Genomic DNA, 18,197 nt, shown 5'->3' on the forward strand with positions numbered 1-18,197 from the left:
AGAACGCCACATGAAGATGTTCTCATTGCTATGAGGAAAAAATCGGGGTAAGCAGGCATATTCTAGGGAGCTGTGAAGTAGGCCGTCCTAGGGGGGTGGGCGGGACATCCTTGGCGGAAGCCCCTTACTTCCGGGACGTCTAAGGAAGGGGCGGGCCAGCTTCCGACCTGGGCGGGACCTCTGGCGATGAGGTGCTGTTGGTGTGTGGCGCTCCTCTGTGGCGCGCTGTGACCGACGCGGTAGTAGGTTTCCTTTTTGTGCAGGAAGCACTGGAACGAGCCTTTTTTTCCCTCACATTTTCTCATAGTCGGGCAAAGAGGAGGTGGGATTTGGGGCTCGCGGTTAACGGAGCAGGCGGGAGAGTCTGGGCCCAGAAAATCCGCTCCCCGCCTTCCGGCCAGGTAGCCCCGCCCTGCACACCTCTCCTCCCCCGGGACTGCAGGGGGCCAGCTTTGTGGCACATCCTGGGGAGGGAGCAGGACGCTGGGCCTGAAAGTGTGAAGACAGACTGAGGAAGAAAGGCGCAGCCATCCTTGGTGAGCGATCCAGAAGTAAAATCTCCAAGTTCCACCACCTCCGCAGGTTCGGTGCAAAGCCAGACATCCATAAAAGGAAGATGACCTTCATTTACATTTGAAATCTTCGTGAGGTGTGGAGTTTCAGGGGTGTGTTAGAAATTACAGCGTTGCACAGACCTCCAATAGAGTAAACCTTGGAGTGTCATTCGTCTCACAAACGTCATAGCACCTGGATTTGACCAGCAGGAGGTAGATGGTCGATTCTTCAAACCCCATTTAGTGCTGCTTCTGTAGCGCACCCTTCTGTTTCCAAGAACATGCTCTCTGGTGTTCTGAGTTGTCCGTACATATTGGTATTTAACTTGGGCTTGTTTTCATGGATGTTTGGTCTTGTAGAAATGCCTTCACTTGGGCCGCTGTGGTTGTCATTGTAGCGCAAGGAAGGCCTTGTCTTCTGTGCACTTGAGCGACTCCCCATGTAAACAGACCCCAGGTACTGAAAAATGCTGTCAATTAATTCTCAGTCTCTGGGAAACCAGCGTAGTCATTTACTGCTTTGTAGTAACTTCTTTGCGTTGTGTTAGTTACCTTTTTATGTTACAAAAAGCCAGAATTTATTTTACTATTTCAGTTACTTTCTATTTACTGTTTCTTGAGTATTACCTCCCAAGAACCACTAAGGTCAGAGGAGTGTAAATTGCTTGAATGGGTGTCCCCTGGGCATGGGACAAAGAAGGAATAAGCAGGATCCTGGCCAGATAGCTCAGTTGGTTAGAGCGTCCTACCTATAGGCCAAGGTTATGGTTCGATCCCCAGTTAGGGCATATACAAGAATCAACCAAAGAATGCATAAATAAGTGAAACAACAAATTAATGTTTCTCACTCCCTTCCTCTCTTTAAAAAATCAATAGGTAAAAAATTAAAAAGGGAAAGAATGAGTAAGTAGGACATTACTTTGAAGTCTCATATTTTATCTTAAAAAATCTGTCTTTTTGCATTTTACTCCATGACATATCTGTTTATTTTAATGTGAAAGTAGTATTTTCTCATCCAAGAAGAAAAAAAAATGTTTGAATAAAACTGTTTGAAAATTCTGTGCTTTGTATATCCTGTTGCTTCTGGAATGCCTCAGTACCCCAGGGAAATCTCAACTGCTGTTTAAGAATTAGTACTCATTGTCCTGGCCGGTTGGGCTCAGTGGATAGAGCCTCAGCCTGCGGACTGGAAGGTCCCGGGTTCGATTCCGGTCAAGGGCATGTACCTTGGTTGCGGGCACATCTGTGCAGGAGGCAGCTGATCGATGTTTCTCTCACATCGATGTTTCTGACTCTCTATCTCTCTCCCTTCCTCTCTGTAAAAAATCAATAAAAAATATTTAAAAAAAAAAGAATTAGTACTCATTGTCCTGGCCGGTTGGGCTCAGTGGATAGAGCTTCAGCCTGCGGACTGGAGGGTCTCTGGTTTGATTCTGGTCAAGGACCCATGCCCATGTTGTGGGCTCTATCCCCAGTATGGGGCGTGCAGGATGCAGCCAATTAATGTTTCTTATCATTTATGTTTCTATCTCCCTTCCTCTCTGAAATCAATAAAAATATATTTTAAAAAGAAAAAAATTAGTATCTATTTAATATTTTATAAAATTAATTTTAGCCATGGCTGGTGTGACTCAGTTGGTTGAGTGTCAGCCCATGCACCAAAAGGTTGCTGGTTTGATTCCTGGTTGGGGCACATACGCAGGTTGTGGCTTTGGTCCCTGTTGGGGTGCCCACGGGAGTCAACCGATAGATGTTTCTCACTTCAGTGTTTCTCTCTAAAAAATCAATTAAAAAATATATTTTTAAATTTATTTTAACATCACAATAACAGGATAATTGCTATATTCAGCATCTGTTACCAGATTGTCATACTTTTACCTGCTTAAGTATTTGACACATTTTATTTTATTACTAGAAGCCCGTTGCATGAAGTTTCGTGCAATAGACTTCCTTCACCTGGCTGCCGGCACCAGTTTTCCGCCAGCAGCAGTTTTCCTCTGGCCACCCACCTATCAGAGTGCCTCCCGCCAGCGCCATCGGCTATCCCGAGAGGAACTCCGATCGGGAGGCGCTCCAATCGGCGAGTGGCCAGAGGAAAACTGGTGCTGGCAGCCACACAATCGGCCACCCCGAGTTCCGCCACCAGCGTCTTCCGCCGGCCCCATGGGTCCTTCCGCAGTGCCCGGCGGGAGGAGCGGGGGTGGGAGGGGTGGGGGTGAGGGTCGGGGACTCGCGAGTCCCTGCCCCCCGCTCCTACCGCCAGCCAATCGGCCACCCTGAGTCCCGCTCCCTGCGCCTCCAGCCGGCCCAATCGTGGGCGTAGCGGAGTGATGCAATTTGCATATTACCTTTTTATTAGGTAGGATTTTAGGAACTTGAAGAAAGTCTGTATTTATTTACTTATTTTTTTATCTTTATTGTTGAAAGTATTATAGATGTCCCCCTTCCCAGGCCTTCATCCCACTGTTGTCTCTGTCCATGGGTTATGCATATCCTACCTAATAAAAGAGAAATATGCAAATTGACTGTACCTTCGCTATGCCCACGATTGGCCAGGAGGCGCGGGGGGGCGGGACTCGGGGTGGCCGGGGTGGCTGATTGGGCCGGCGGGATGCTGAGCTCGCGTCGCCAGCGGCGGCGCGAGCTCAGCATCTGCGCCATGGCTGTGCTGCAGCACAGAAGGGGCCTCTGGGGCAGCGAGCTCATGTCCCGCTGCGGACCATCAAAAGCGGGGGACTGGGTGCCTGTCCACTCCAGCACCATGCGCTTCGGAGGCTTCTGAAAGGCCTGGTGCACCAGCGATCGAAAGTGAAAGCGTGGGAGCTGGGTGCCTGTCTGCTCAGGCACCAGGCCTTTCAGAAGCCTCTGCTGTGCCGGAGGCTTCTGAAAGGCCTGATGCACCAGCGGACAGGCACCCAGCTCCCCCGTGATCAAAAGCAAAAGCGTGTAGGGGACCCTACACGTGCATGATTTAATCATGCACTGGGCCTCTAGTCTACACTAATAAAAGAGAAACATGCAAATTGACCATCCCTCCACTACGCCCACCAGCCAATCAGGAGTGAGTATGCAAATTAACTCAACAAAGATGGTGGCGGCCATGGAGCTGGAGTGAGCAGGAGGAAGTGAGCGGGGGGGGGGGCAGTTGGGAGTGAGCAGACCAGCAGGGGGGCCAGTTGAGGGCAAGCAGGCTGTCAGTGGGAGTCAGTTGGGGGTGATCAGGACAGCAGGGGAGGGCAGTTTGGGGTGAGCAGGCCTGTGGGGAGGGCAGGTGGGAGTGAGCAGGCCAGCAGGGGGCGCAGGTGGGGGCGAGCAGGCCGGCAGGGGGGACAGTTGGGGGCAAGCAGGCTGGCAGGCAGAGTGGTTAGGGGCAATCAGGCAGGCAGGCAGGTGAGTGGTTAGGAGCCAGCAGTCCCAGATTGTGAGAGGGATGTCCGACTGCCGGTTTAGGCCCGATCCCTGTAAACCGGCAGTAGGACATCCTTTAAGGGGTCCCAGATTGGAGAGGGTACAGGCGGGCTAAGGGACACCCCCCCCCTGCACGAATTTTGTGCACCAGGCCACTAATATGCATGTAAGTTCTTTAGTTGATCTCTTCCCTCGCCCTTTCCCCCTCTCCCTCTGAAGATCCTCAGTCTGTTGCATGATTCCATGTCTCTGGATCTATTTTGTTAGTTTATTTTGTTCATTAGATGCCACATTTGAGTGAGATCACATGGTACTTGTCTTTCTCTGACTGATTTATTTCACTTAGTATAATACTCTCTTGGTCTCTCCATGCTTTCTCCAAGGGTAAGAGATCCTTTTTTACAGCTGCATAGTATTTCATCATGTAAATGTACCACAGGGTTTTTTTTTAATCCATTTTATGCTCTTGCCTCCTTTATCAAATATTAATTGAGCATAATGGCTTGGGCCAATTTCTGGGTTCTCTGTTCTGACACATTTTAGAGAAGAACCTTGTAACTTGAAAAAGTATTTTGCTTCAATTCTTTAGAATATAGTTGGTTCTAGAATGAAAACCGTAGTGTAAGCAACATAAACATAACTCAAAGTGGTTTACTTATTTTTTCTTCTTTTTTTTACTGTTAGAAATTAGTGGAACCAGTTAGAGAGCTCGGATGATCTTAGCATCTAGTTCAGATGTTAATACTAGGGAGTTCATAGATTGGTTTGGAGGTTTTGAATTCCTGAAATTATATGCAAAATTGTGTGTGTACATTTTTGGAGGAGAGCATTTATAAAATTTTGTTACATTTTTTAAAAGATTAGGGCCTACTTGAGGTTATAATACATTAATGGAGTCGAAGGTCATAAATGCTGAAATAGGTCCAGAAAGGGAACTCTTCAAACCACACAGCTAAGTAACAGGAGACCTAGTGCCGCCGCTGCTTTTTCTGTTTCCTTGGGCTTGGGCATTCTCTTTAAGAGAAGAACAGTGGTTTTTAGTGAAGAGGTGGGAACATTTTTTCTGCCAGGGGCCATTTGGATATTTATAACATCATTCGAGGGCCATACAAAGTTATCAACTTAAAAATTGGCCGGTTATATTTGGTCAAACATTTCATTAACTCACCCCTAATGCCTTGGCAGAGCCAGACCAAATGATTTCATGGGCCTTATATAACCGGCCAGATGTTCCTCACCCCTGGTCTAAAGAAAAACTACAAAATTACATACCTGTTCAACTGGATTCAAACAGAACATACTTCTTGCAAAACCTCCTGTTCTCTTTTCCAAACACAGGATACAAGAAGCCATTTAACCTCATGCTTGTAAAAACTACAGTTGCTAAGAAACAACCAACTGTTCAGAGTTAATTAACACTAAAACAGGATTTTTAGTTTTGCTTTTAAATTAAATTGAAAACTTTTCACATTTAAGCAATGCTTCTATTTATTCATTCTTTCAATAGATATTTATTGAGCGCCTTGCTTTGTTTTGCTAAAGAAAAAACAGCCAGTTTTTCTTTTCGGGGTGCTAGGGGTAGTGACAAAGGGGATATACTGGCTAAAAGAAGGAGACAGTGGAGAAAAATCAGCCCTGTTAGAAATATCATGTGTCTAATATTCCTGACCAATTATCCTCCTTTCTCAGTGTAACAGGTAGCAAGTCTGTTAAATTTTAGGACTACAGCGGTTGCATGTACTTGTATTCCCAGAAGACTGGTTTTTGCACATAAAGCTGAGGGAAGCTGAGTGGGCTGTTTCACCTGGACACTGGCCAATAGTCTGTATCAGTGGTCGGCAAACTCATCAGTCAACAGAGGCAAATATCAACAGTACAACGATTAAAATTTCTTTTGAGAGCCATATTTTTTAAACTTAAACTTCTTCTAACGCCACTTCTTCAAAATAGACTCGCCCAGGCCGTGGTATTTTGTGGAAGAGCCACACTCAAGGGTCCAAAGAGCCGCATGTGGCTCGCGAGCCGCAGTTTGCCGACCACGGGTCTACCCTGATATAAATTTGCTTCACCTGCTTCATGGGACTAACCCAAGTGAAATATGAGAAGTTTGCACTTGAGGCTTTTAGAACAAGCATGTCAGACTCACGGCCAGCAGGCCACATGCCTAAAAAGTAAAACAATATTTGTGGCCTGGCCAGTGTGGCTCAGTGGTTAAGTGTCGACCTATGAACCAGGAGATCACTATTTGATTCCCGGTCAGGGCACATGCCCCGGTTGTGGGCTTGATGTTTCTATCTCTCTCTCCCTCTCCCTTTCTCTCTCTCTGAAATCAATTATATATATATATTTATATATTTATATATATATATTTATATATTTTTTTTTAAAGAAAAGATTAGGGCCTAATTGAGGTTATAATACACTAATGGAGTCTAAGGTCATAAATGCTGAAATAGGTCCAGAAAAGGAACTCGTCCTTGTCACTGTCATCAACAAAACCCTGGAATGTCTATCTTCATCTCTGCAGCCTTGCTCCAGGTGCTCTGTGCATCACTCCTGCCATCTTCCCAGGTGGTTTTAACATGCTACATTGGCCTCTCCCATGTTTAGCCTCCTTACTACCTTATTATCAATGTTCAACTCCCAAACTCCTTCACAGCTACAGTGGTCTTTCTTACCCTCATAGCCAAAATTCTGATTTTCTTTTTACCAAAAAAAAAAAAAAAAAAAAAAAAAAAGTCCCAAAATAGAGGGGAAAAAACCCGGTATTAAAGTTTTTACAAAAAGAAAATCCCGAACTGATGTTTTATTTGATGTCTAAGCTGTTGTAGTAATTAAGAATTGTGTTTAACTTCATATAACTTAAAACAATAGTGGCTTAAACAAGACATTTATTTCTTAAAAGAAATCTGGAGGTAGGCCAATCTAGGGCTTGCATAGCGGGTCAGTCCATAGTCATTGGGACCCAAACCTGTTCTTTATTTCCAATCCTGTATTTGTGTGACTTATTCCTTGATATCATCCCCTTGGCCAAGATAGGTGCACAGTTATTGTGGCTCCAGCCATCATATCTGTAATCTCAGCACTAGGTTTGGGGAAAGGGTGGAGGAACAGGAGGCCTTCCAGCTAAGCAAGCTCCCTTTGTCTACACAGCTTTCCTCAATCCCCTAATAATGGTTCTTATTTACATCTTATTAGCCAGCCTCTGGCCACCTGGCCACATCTCCCTGCAAGGGGAGAGCCAGGAAATGTAGTCTTGTAGGGAGGCCTGTTGCTGCCCCCAGATTAAGTCAGGGTTCTGTTATTAAGGAAGAAAATGAAAGGAATCAATATTGAGTGGCACTTAGCAATGTGTGCCACAGCAGCTAATCAATGACCTCTCCCTTGAAGACACGGGAAATCCACTAGAGTATAAGTTCCACTATATCACCAGTGCCAATCACCCACCTGCCTTGTAGGGGCTCAGTAAATAATGGGTGAAAGATTTAATTTAATCATATTATTATTTTTCTCATTACAGGTACATATAGACAGATACATATAGAATACATCAAGCACTCGAATAGTGGAATAGTTCATTAATAGTGGAATATTAATTAATGAGCGTGTTAGTTATTAAAAAGCTTCAGGGAAATTGCCAAACCCTGTTTCTTTTTAAAATAGTAATTATAGTTAATGTTTATTGAGAGCATAGTATGTGTTTTGTTTTGTTTTTAATCCTCACCCGAGGGCATCAGAGAACATGCTTAGAGAGAGGAAGGGAAAGAGGGGAGAGAGAGAGAGAGAGAGAGAGAGAGAGAGGGAGGGGGGAGGAGAGAAGAGAGAAGAGAGAAAGAAAGAGAGAAAAACATATCAGTTGCCCCGACCTGGGGATCAACCCTGCAACCCATGTATGTGCCCTGACCTGGAATCAAACCAGCCACCTTTCCGTGCACAGGACAGTGCTCAACCAAGGGAGCCACTCCCACTAGGCCCCAACTGTTCCTTCTTAGACTCACAAGTTATCTTCTTAAATTTTGACACTTTGTGTAGCCTTGCTACTTAAAGTACACGGAGCTGGCTAGACGGGGCGGAATCTGAGGCTCCACTCCAAGTCTATTGAATCAGAACCTACGTTTTAAACAACAAGCCCAGGTAGTGCGAATGTGCATTAAAATTTGGGGAGCTTTATTATGCTTTAAAAAAATACACCGAACCACAGATTTCCCTGCACTTGAATTTTTTTTTCCTGCACTCGAATTAAGGTAGTGTGTGTGTGTGTGTGTGTGTGTGTGTGTGTGAGTGAGATGTACCAGTGCTTCCCCCCAGCTGGTTGGGATGATTTCAACCTGCAGGAAAAATGTCCACTAGGTGCTGGTTCTATTTGCAGATAACTCAGAAGAGAACATCAAATTGTACTTGTCTTAAACGTTTTGATTACTAAAAGCGACTCTTACATAGCAGGTGGGGTGGAGACCAGAGTGTCTGGCACAGTTGCCCCACACACACTCCCTCTCTGTCGCCCTGGGCAACTTCCCCAGGCCTGACAGTTGCGAGAGGGGCTGGAGGCTCAAAGCCAGCTGAATGGTTGCTGAGTGCCTTCAGGTGACTTTAACCCCGGTGTCTTGCAAATCAAGCAGTTAATTGCCTAGCAGGTATTAAGGCAGTTGTGAGAGTTGTTTGTCCCGTTGAGAGGTTTTAGCTCAGGAGCTGGAATTTTTGACTCAGAAGTAAAAAACTCTGGATTCGTTGTCTCTTATGATCAAGTTTCTGGATAAATGGCTGGACAGAAGAGTTTTGCAGGTTTTGACAGAGCTCAACAAAATAATTATTACTGGTACTGGCCAAGGTGAGGTGTTTTTTCCTACTCTGAGTGAAAATGAAGGTTGTTTAGGGTTCTATTTCGTACATATTTTGGGGGCAATTTACAAACGATTGCTTTGAAAATTGGTGTGCTTAAACACTTAAAGCAGAAGTCATACTTGTAACTTTTGGGAAAGGAGAAAGCTCCGTGCTTTTGGACGACTCTGCCTTGGTTGGTGATGCCATTCCGGTTGTCTCCCCTCTACTTACTATTAGGGTGAACCCTAAGTTCCAGTTCCACCCGAGGGACCCCTTTGGCAACGGGCAGGAGCAACAGCACAGCTGTTGTCTTCTTTCTGGCTACAGCTGTGGTCCTGCAGTGGATGGAAATGGGCACCCCCTTTCTGCGTGTGGGACCTCTGGACACCTGGCTGGAACTCCCATTACACCCGAGGTATCGCTCTCTGAATGAATCCTGTGTCGGTTGGTGTGCCCAACGTGAAACATCTTTTTCCTGTCTTCACACCTCCACATCCCGCCATTCAGTTTCCCACAGCGGTGGCTTTTTTGCTCCCTATTTTAATACCTGAGAGCAACAACTGATGACCCCAGAAATTTTGACTTGCAAACGATGTAAGTCCTCACTCTCTTCCAAAAACAAAATAATAGGCTGATGGAGTCCTCTGCCTAATTTCTTGTTACTAAATTTTAGATTATTATCTTTCAATAGATTTTACTCTTAAACACTTAACATAGGACAGGAGGTAGGTTTGTTTTTTTGTATTGTTTTGATACAGCAGTAAACATTAACACACTTTTAAAAAGATACTTTAATATTTTGATTAATCAAGTAACTCAAAGTAACCTATTTCTGAAAGCCTCCCCCCACTCCCACTTCCCCTTCCCCTCCCCACTTCCAAGAAAACGCTGTTGAAGCTGATCTTGTCCTCTAGACTTTTCCCCTGTCCTCTTGTTAACTCAGTGTGCTAGGGCTTTGTTTCTGTGTGGGGAGTTGGGAGCGCCTTGGGCAGGAATGGACTGTGTGGTGTATGCTTGTTTGCTTCTTGCTTGCTTCTGCTTATAGATTGCATCTGGAGAGCTTTCTTTAAAGCTGCCCATTTGAATGTGCTGTGAGTTTAGCTCACCCCTATTGACTAACATTTTAAATGTTCTCAGTGCCTTAACAAACTTCCTTTTACTTATTTATCTTCAGGTGCCGGAGCCTGCCGGCACTGCAGTTCAACGGTACCTGAAAAGGGGGGTGAGTACACCTGATTGCCTCTCACGGTTTCCCACATTCAGGCATTTGAGTGTTGTTATTTTTTGGCTAAGAACAAATTCTGGAAGTGGAAGATCTGGATTAAAGGATGTATCATTTAAAAATTTAAACAGCAACTTACCAAAATCCTGCCTGAGTTTGCGCTTTCCACTATAGTTTGTAGGTGTGCTTGCTTCTGTTTTGTTTTTGTTTTTCTGTGTGATTAGCCAATTGGACAAGTGAGGAAGGCTTTTGTCTATTTTTGAGGGCAAATATTTTTTCAGGTGTTTATTGGTATCTGTTTCTGACTTAGTTGACGTTTTTTGCCTACCTTTCTTCTGTTGTGTTGTGCCCCTTTTTGTTGACTGTGTAAGGTATTTACATATTAGGGAAATTAGCCCTTTGCAGTCAAAGTGTCACAGGTTTTTCTCCCTAGTTTATTTCCTGATGTGCACAGTGTCACTTTTTGTGATGGCCTTGGCCTTAACAGCAGAGTTGAATTGAACAGCTAAGCCCTGTTTTTAAAACTTGTTCGCTTGGCAATTTTTTTGCCCAAATTTTCATTTTCAGTTTTGCAAGTCTGTTTTAGGTGTGCCTCTTAGAGAAAATATCTTGTTAGACTTCTCACTATTTTTTTCTTTTAAACCCAACCTGGGTTGTACCCTTTTATCAGATGCTTCATCCTCCTCCTATATAATAAAAGGGTAATATGCAAATCAACCCAAAGGCTGTTCTACCAGTTGCTATGATGCGCACTGACCACCAGGGGGCAGGCGCTCAATGCAGGAGCTGCCCCTGGTGGTCAGTGTGCTCCCACAGGGCGAGTGCTGCTCAGCCAGAAGCCCTGAGCCGGGCTCTTGGCTGGCGAGCACAGCAGAGGTGGTGGGAGCCTCTCCGTCTCCTGCCTCCATGGCAGCACTAAGGACCCCTGGGGGATGTCTGACTGCCGGCAGGCGGACATCCCCCAAGAGGTCCCGGACCGCAAGAAGGCGCAGGCCAGGCTGAGGGCCACCCCTTCCCCCCTCTCCCTCCAGTACCGAACATCATGCAACGGGCCTCTAGTATTATATATTTTTTAAAAATCTTGCTACATTGCCTGAGGTTTTAGCACATTTTTTTCTTTTACCCTCTTTTCTTTTTTTCTTTTTTTGAGAGAGAGATGGTCTATCTGACTTCTAGTGACTACCTTTAGATCTTTAAATAGAGAAGTATCAGTTTGAGTATATTACCAACTCCAGAAATGAAACTATTTCTTTATCTCTCCACTCATGAATAAATAAGAAATTAACACTTTTTTTCTCTCCTTGCCACCCCTTCCCTTCTTTCTTCTCCCCATTTGTGTTGACACATTTTGATTTTTCAATGTTTCATTCTCTAGTCAAATTTTTATTATCACATGCAGTTTTTCCTTCAAGAGTTATATATACGTTCTCTTTAATGGCTGTGGTTACCATACTTGTGCCACCTGCCTGCTCTCTTGGTGGGAGTTCCCGGTTAGGAAACTTGGTGGGAGTTTTGGTCAGCAAAACTCAAGACTGTAAGGTTCTCCAGTGAGTCTTTCACTCACACATCTTCACTGAGTCTTCTCTAATAAGGTGTGCCACACCCGAAGCCCTAGCCCTTGTCTCCCCAAATGAAGGGTTCAGCCTCTCCATTTTGGCATTGTGTCCTGCTTAAGATTACAGGAACTGGATGTCTTCAAAATGATTCTCAGGTCTTGGGGTGTCCATCAGCACAACTTGCCCAAACTACCTCTAACAGAGGAAAACCATTTATAGATGTGCCCTTCTTTAAGGACAGCCAGCAGCATACACTCTCCAGGTGAACCTCATTCGGTAATGCTCTGTCTCCAGACAGCTCCTGCTCCCTACACCCTCCTGATTTAGGATCCACATTTACCAGAGGACACATTGAAAAGGAGGAAATGTGAGGTTACTTGGACATTGTATTAAAGGGTCTCATCGTTCGGGCCAGTTTGGCTCAGTGGTTAGAATGTCAGCCCGCAGACCGAAGGGTCAAGGGCACATACCTTGGTTGCATGTTCCCCAGCCCTCGTAGGGGATTGTGCAAGAGGCAACCAATCAATGTGTCTCTCTCATGTCAGTGTTTCTCTCCCCTCCTCCCCACCTTCCACTCTCTCTAGAAATCAATGTAAAAAAATATCTTCAGGTAAGGATTATAAAAACACACACACAAAAAAAGAAAGGAAGAAAGAAAGCCTCATTTAAGCACAGATTCTGGCTTCTTAGTCATTTCTAAATGGGAAAAAAAAATACATTAGTGGTGTGATTAAATTTTATGGTAACCATATAATTTATTTTGCAAATCAGGATCTATTTCAGACCAAAAGGGAGGCATACTTGCAGATTGGAGAGAAGAGGTAGTGGATCTTTGGCTTTCAATGCAATATGTCCTCATTAGCAGGGGAGGCTTAATTAAAGTCATTAGTGCCTCCAGCTAACTCCGCCTTCCTGGATGGGCTGATTGCTTGGAACAGCTGTACATCCTTAACAAAAACAGGTTTCCAACAGGTGCTTAAAAGAGGAGTCATAGGAACTTATGCCCCAGTAGAGCAAACTGTCTGGGTTAACCAGCCAAGATTTATTTGGGGAATACTTCTGGAATTTACTTCTCTCAGTATGTAAGGGGATGGTTGATTGGTTTGTTTTTCTGTACCCTCTGCATTTCCTTAAGCACCTACTTCCCCATCCTTGGCTGAGCCATGGAGTTGGTGGTGTGATTAGAAGGCCGTGGTGGGGGATGTGGAGACTTTGCAGATTGTCATCTGGAAAGAAGGGCTGAGCTCCAGGTAGAGAGTTGGGCTTCTAATACAGGCACTATGGCGTCTGGGCACCAACATTCCTGGTGTCGGACGCTTATCGCAGGCCCTAGGATGCCAGTTCTCAGAAGCTTCAGAGAGGCCGGAGGCCTTAGTTGGGCTAGCTCCTTTTTTGTGGGTTTTCTTCTGTTGATATAGTTCACTCACTTCATAATTGTAATATATCATTTAAAGAGTCTTCTAATCAAAGTTCAAAAATAAATTTAACCTAAAGAGAGTTTAGTGTTTTAGATATTATTTGTGAGAGCTAGATTTTTCTAAGAAAGCCTGTGTGATAGTAAACCTTTAAATGAAATTATTTTTTTCTTAAAATACTGATTTTCATTGTAGGAAACCACAGCTCTGGCGGGAAACCAAGATGAAAACCTACTAGAAGGTAACATAAACCTTGTGTTGCAGTACTTAAAAACAAAACTAACAATGGCTAGGAACGGAAAGGTCCTACTGGAAAATACCAGCATAGGTTGTCTAAGCCATTTTCTTTAACAATTCATCTACTTTTTGGAAATTGCCTCTGTGGGAACAGCTTTAGTGAAACCTCCTCTCTGGGTCTTTCTGAAGGACTGGGAAATGGGGGCATTTCCAAAAAATAAGATGATAAGTTGATTTTAAGACCTTGTTTCCTCCATAAGTTTACACTTGGGGATTAATTATGCTTTAATTTAGATTTTTAAGGAGAAAAGCATGAGGCACTTGCTGTGACCTTGGCTTCCTGGCTCCCCTTAGGGTTATTGGTTCCTGGAGGACCCAGCAGGCTCCCTCTGTAGAGTCAGGTGTTTTTTCATGTAGTTCTTGATCTGTTTTGAAAAGAGCAAAGTGTATCTGCCCAGAGAAGAACCCTGTTTCTGAATGTGTCTTATTCGGGGGAAAAAGAAAACATTTGGCTTCTTTTATTTATTTTAAGCTATGGAAAAGAGGAATAGAAACAAAATGCAGAGAACACTTTTGCCTGTTTCCTTATCAAATGTCTGTCTTATCACATGTCCATCTGGTCTCTTCTCAAATCTGGGAGCATCCATCTTTGTAGTCCCAGGAACCAACACAAAGTCTGCATGTTAGTTGGTGTTCAGTGTTTACTAGTAAATGGAATGAAATTGATGTTTAAAAGAAAACTAGGGGCAGTTCTAGTTTGTAGTAGTTGATTGGAATATGAATAACAGGTGCTCATTGTATCTCGGCGGGGGGGCGGGGGTGGGCGGGAGATTTCATTCTGACTAAAGTGTGTCTATTCTCTCTGCTTTTATAAGTTCTTCAGGAACAGTCTATAAAAAGAACAGAGAAAGACATACAATAAGATTGTGCTTTCTGGAGCCAGACTGCCAGAGTTCAGATCTCTCTTACTGGCCCTGTAATTCCACATTAATTAATCTCCAGTGCATTGGTGTTCCCACCTGTAAAATGGGGTTTAAAACCTACCTCCTATGAAATGAGGGCAGTAGCTCTAAAGTGTTTTAACAGGTTTTGGCACATAATAACCACCCGAGGGTTAGCTATTCACAGATCCAGAGCCGCTCTGTCCAGTAGAAATGTATGGGAAACACAAATCCACCCACATAGGTAGTTCTACATTTTCTAGTAGCCAAATTCAAGAAACAAAAAGAGACAGGGAAAATTAATTTAAAATTTTTAACCTTAATCTAATATAGTTAGAATATTATTTCAACATGTAATCAATATAAACATTTAATGAGACATAAAAAATTTTAATACCAAGTTTTCACAATGCAGTGTATGTTTACATCACATTTCACCTAGGATTAGCCACATTTCAAGTGCTTGATAGCCACGTGTGGCTAGTGGCTACAACATAAGGGTAGAAGGCCCACAGGTTTAGGAAAGATGTAATGAGTTTGACTTTTATAGGCTTCTATTGCCCCTATGGCCAGCGTCACTGGAAGGGCCTAGATCATTAATCTAGGTTCCTAGCTGACATTTGTTTTCTAGACCACAGTTCCAAGGGAGAGAGTGCTCATAAGCATGCGCTCCTAACACCTCTCCCCTGACCAGGAAAATGCAGAGTCAGGAGCCTTTTAGCAAACAACTGATCAAGACAAAGAGGTAAAGGACCTAGGACATGACTTTAGGAAAAAAAAAAAAAACACACTTCAGAACATTCAGGGAAAAATAGAAACATCTAATTTTATGACTAGAAGCTCTCAAAGGAAAGATGGTTCCCAGGGATAAAACTCTAAAGAACAAGTGCCGGGGTCTTTCTCAAGCATCTAAAAGGGTTCAGGAATCTGGAGAAGGGGCTGCGCATAAATTAATAAAGAGACTAGAAATATAAATTTGGATACGTGCGGGAGCCAGAGGAGACTTAGCTATAGTAACCAAGTTCTCTCTGTCTCCGGACGCAGGGATTTTTATTCCCACATTTTAGCCTACAGCAAAGCAGATATACATATCAAAAGGTAAAGTTTGGTATACAGTACACATTGTCAGGTTCGGGGAACTGCCCTCAACAGGCAATCATATGTATCTTCAGGTTTGGGGAAATGCCTACAGCTGTTCAGCTGTTTGGCCAGCAGCAGGTAATAACATGTAGATTTTCAGGTTTGGGGGAAATGCTTTCAGCTATTCCAGCAGACAATAATATGTATCTTCAGCCCTGCTGAAGCCTCAAGGTTCCATCAACCTTTTGATGAAACTTCTTGCATTTATGACATGCTGGAATTAGCCTCCAGCAAACAAGAATCTGACAACACAGTAACAAATGACTCCAGTGCAGAAAAATAAGAAGTAGCTCATGAAACTTATATGATGGGCAGGGGCTATTGGATGATCTTGGTTCTAAAATGATAAATGCAAAAAGACACTGCATTAGTGAGTTCAGGCTGCTATAACAAAATATTGCAGACTGGGTAGCTTTAACAGCAAATTTATTTTTTGTGGTTCTGGACAGTGAAAAGTCCAAGATAAGGTGCCGCTGATTCAGTTTCTGGTGAGGACTCTCTTCCTGGCTGCAGATGGCCACCTTCTCATATCCTCATGTGGTAGGGAAGAGAACTCTAGAGCTCTGCTGTCCTTTTTTTAAGGCACTAAGCCCATGGCTCTAGGGTTTTATCCTTATGATCTCATCTCATCCTAATTATCTCCCAAAGACCCCATCTCCAAATAGCATCAAATTGGAAGTTAGAGTTTCAACATGTGAATTTGGGGGGCAGGGAGGCACAAACTGTCTGTAACAGGCATATCCTATATAATAAAAGGCTAATATGCAAATCGACCGAATGGTGGAACTACTGGTCGCTATGATGCACACTGACCACCAGGGGGCAGACACTCAACGCAGGAGCTGCCTCCTGATGGTCAGTGGGCTCCCACAGGGTGAGTGCTGCTCAGCCAGAAGCTGGGCTCACAGCTGGTGAGCGCAGCAGCAGTGGCGGGAGCCTCTCCTGCCTCTATGGCAGCGCTAAGGATGTCTGACTGAAGGCTTAGGGAGTGGGCCTAAGCCTTCAGTCGGACATTACCTGAGGTCTCTCAGACCTCGATAGGGCGCCGGCACTGGGACTCTAGTAAATAAATATGAGTGAATAGCATGAACACATGTGAATATTAGGAAGCACATTATGGCCCTAAATGAACTAAGGTTTATAAAAGTTATAAAGGAAAACAGAAGAGGCTTCTTCAGTTACATTCAATATGAGGAGAAAAAAAATGGACTATATTTAAAAAGTCAGAGATCTTGGAAACCTGGCAACTTGAACTGAACATCTAGGTCTGATGTTTTCATGATAATACCACATCTCATCACAGGGTTTCAGGTTTCAGAGAAGGAAGGTCAGGCTCCTCTCTTTTTCTAAATTAGTTGTTACATGTATATAATTTATTCACATACCAGTCTGTTAACTAAGCAGGTAAAGCAGCATGGTTATTTTTTCAAAGTCCCGGCCAGGACTTGGTTCTGGCTCACTGTTTGGCACCATATCCACCCAAGTGCTCCTGCCAGAAACTCAGGTGTCAACCTCGACCCTCCCTTCCTCCTTTACCCCAAATTGACTCCACCTCCAAATGTTGCCTACTTATCTCCAAAACCTCTCTTGATTCTGTCCGTTTCCTCATTTTCATTCACCATCCAGATGCTCGTTGAGTCTGGTTGCACTACTCCTTTTTTGGCTTCAATTTCTATTTTTAAGCCTTATTGAAAGGAACACACATTTAAAAAATTTTAACATTAATTGCCTTTAATATTTCCTGCTAATATTTTTTAAAAACTGTAAACTATTTCTGATATATGTCTTCTCAAACTCTCTATTTTTTTTCATGTGCGTTATTGGCTTCCACAGATCCCAATCTTCCTTTGAATATTGAGGAATTAAACAAAGAATTTATGGTGAAAAGTGAAGAACTTTACGATTCTCTCATGAATTGCCACTGGCAGCCTCTGGATACAGTTTACTCTAAAATCCCAGATGAGAACCCACAGAAACCAGATGTTCATTAAGCTACCCAATTATTATATTAACTATATCCTGTTCTGTTTTTGTTTTTCAAAAAAATAAAATTCTCCCAGGAATATGCTGGATTCTGTATGTAAATACAAATTCCCAGGATTCAAATATGATTGAAATGATAGAACATAATGTAAATAAACTTTACCACCATATTCATTTCTGGAAGTGTGTTATATTAGTGGCCCGGTGCACAGATTCATGCACATTGAAAGGAAATTAATTAGAAGAAATATTTTAATACCGCTATTCACCCTTCCTCTATAATAGAAGTGTCAGAGATGAAAGAAAAATTAGTAAAATGTACATGAAAATAATAAATTAATAAATAACATGATATAACAACAAAGACATGATATGAAAACAACAAAAAGATATAAAAACAACAAAAACATATAAAGCCCTAACCAGTTTGGCTTAGTGGATAGAGCGTCAGCCTGTGGACTCAAGGGTCCCAGGTTCGATTCCGGTCAAGGGCATGTATCTTGGTTGCGGGCACATACCCAGTAGGGAGTGTGCAGGAGGCAGCTGATCGATGTTTCTCTCTCATCGATGTTTCTAACTCTCTATCCCTCTCCCTTCCTCTCTGTAAAAAATAAAAAAATATATTTTAAAAAATGATATAAAAACAACATTGATAAAAACAATGACTGATAAATTGATTAAACGTATTCTAATATCTCCCTGTATACTTAGCCTTTTATAGATATAAAATAAACTTGCTTAATTAGACCTGTTTTCTGATTTAGCTATAAACTTTTTCCAGCCCAGTGAAGCACCCCAACTTCTCTTTCAGGTAATTGTCAGCAACACAGCAGTAAATATCAACATGAAGCAGATTAGTATTGTAGATCACACAGGGAGAACAAAGGGTAAAATATTTAACTGCAGCAGTGTTTGACTAT

General features: G+C 43.2%; 1 protein-coding gene across 3 annotated transcripts in view; it reads left to right on the forward strand.

Moving 5' to 3' along the window:
• The first annotated feature begins 333 nt into the window (after positions 1–333).
• The window catches only part of C9H6orf52 (chromosome 9 C6orf52 homolog), a 50,316-nt gene continuing 32,452 nt past the window's right edge, over positions 334–18,197 (forward strand). The window contains exons 1-4 of one of the 3 annotated variants that reach the window (XM_008146119.3): positions 8,720–8,790; positions 9,021–9,198; positions 13,172–13,217; positions 17,128–17,385. In XM_008146119.3, the coding sequence (XP_008144341.2) occupies positions 8,720–8,790; positions 9,021–9,198; positions 13,172–13,217; positions 17,128–17,285 (453 nt within the window). In that variant the 3' untranslated portion in view covers positions 17,286–17,385. Of the gene's footprint in view, positions 537–8,719; positions 8,791–9,020; positions 9,199–13,171; positions 13,218–17,127; positions 17,386–18,197 lie in introns of those variants that run through there. The other 2 variants (XR_008557107.1, XR_008557108.1) reach the window with 2 other exon arrangements.

The sequence above is a fragment of the Eptesicus fuscus genome, chromosome 9 (genome assembly GCF_027574615.1).
Source record: "Eptesicus fuscus isolate TK198812 chromosome 9, DD_ASM_mEF_20220401, whole genome shotgun sequence".
NCBI lineage: Eukaryota > Metazoa > Chordata > Mammalia > Chiroptera > Vespertilionidae > Eptesicus > Eptesicus fuscus.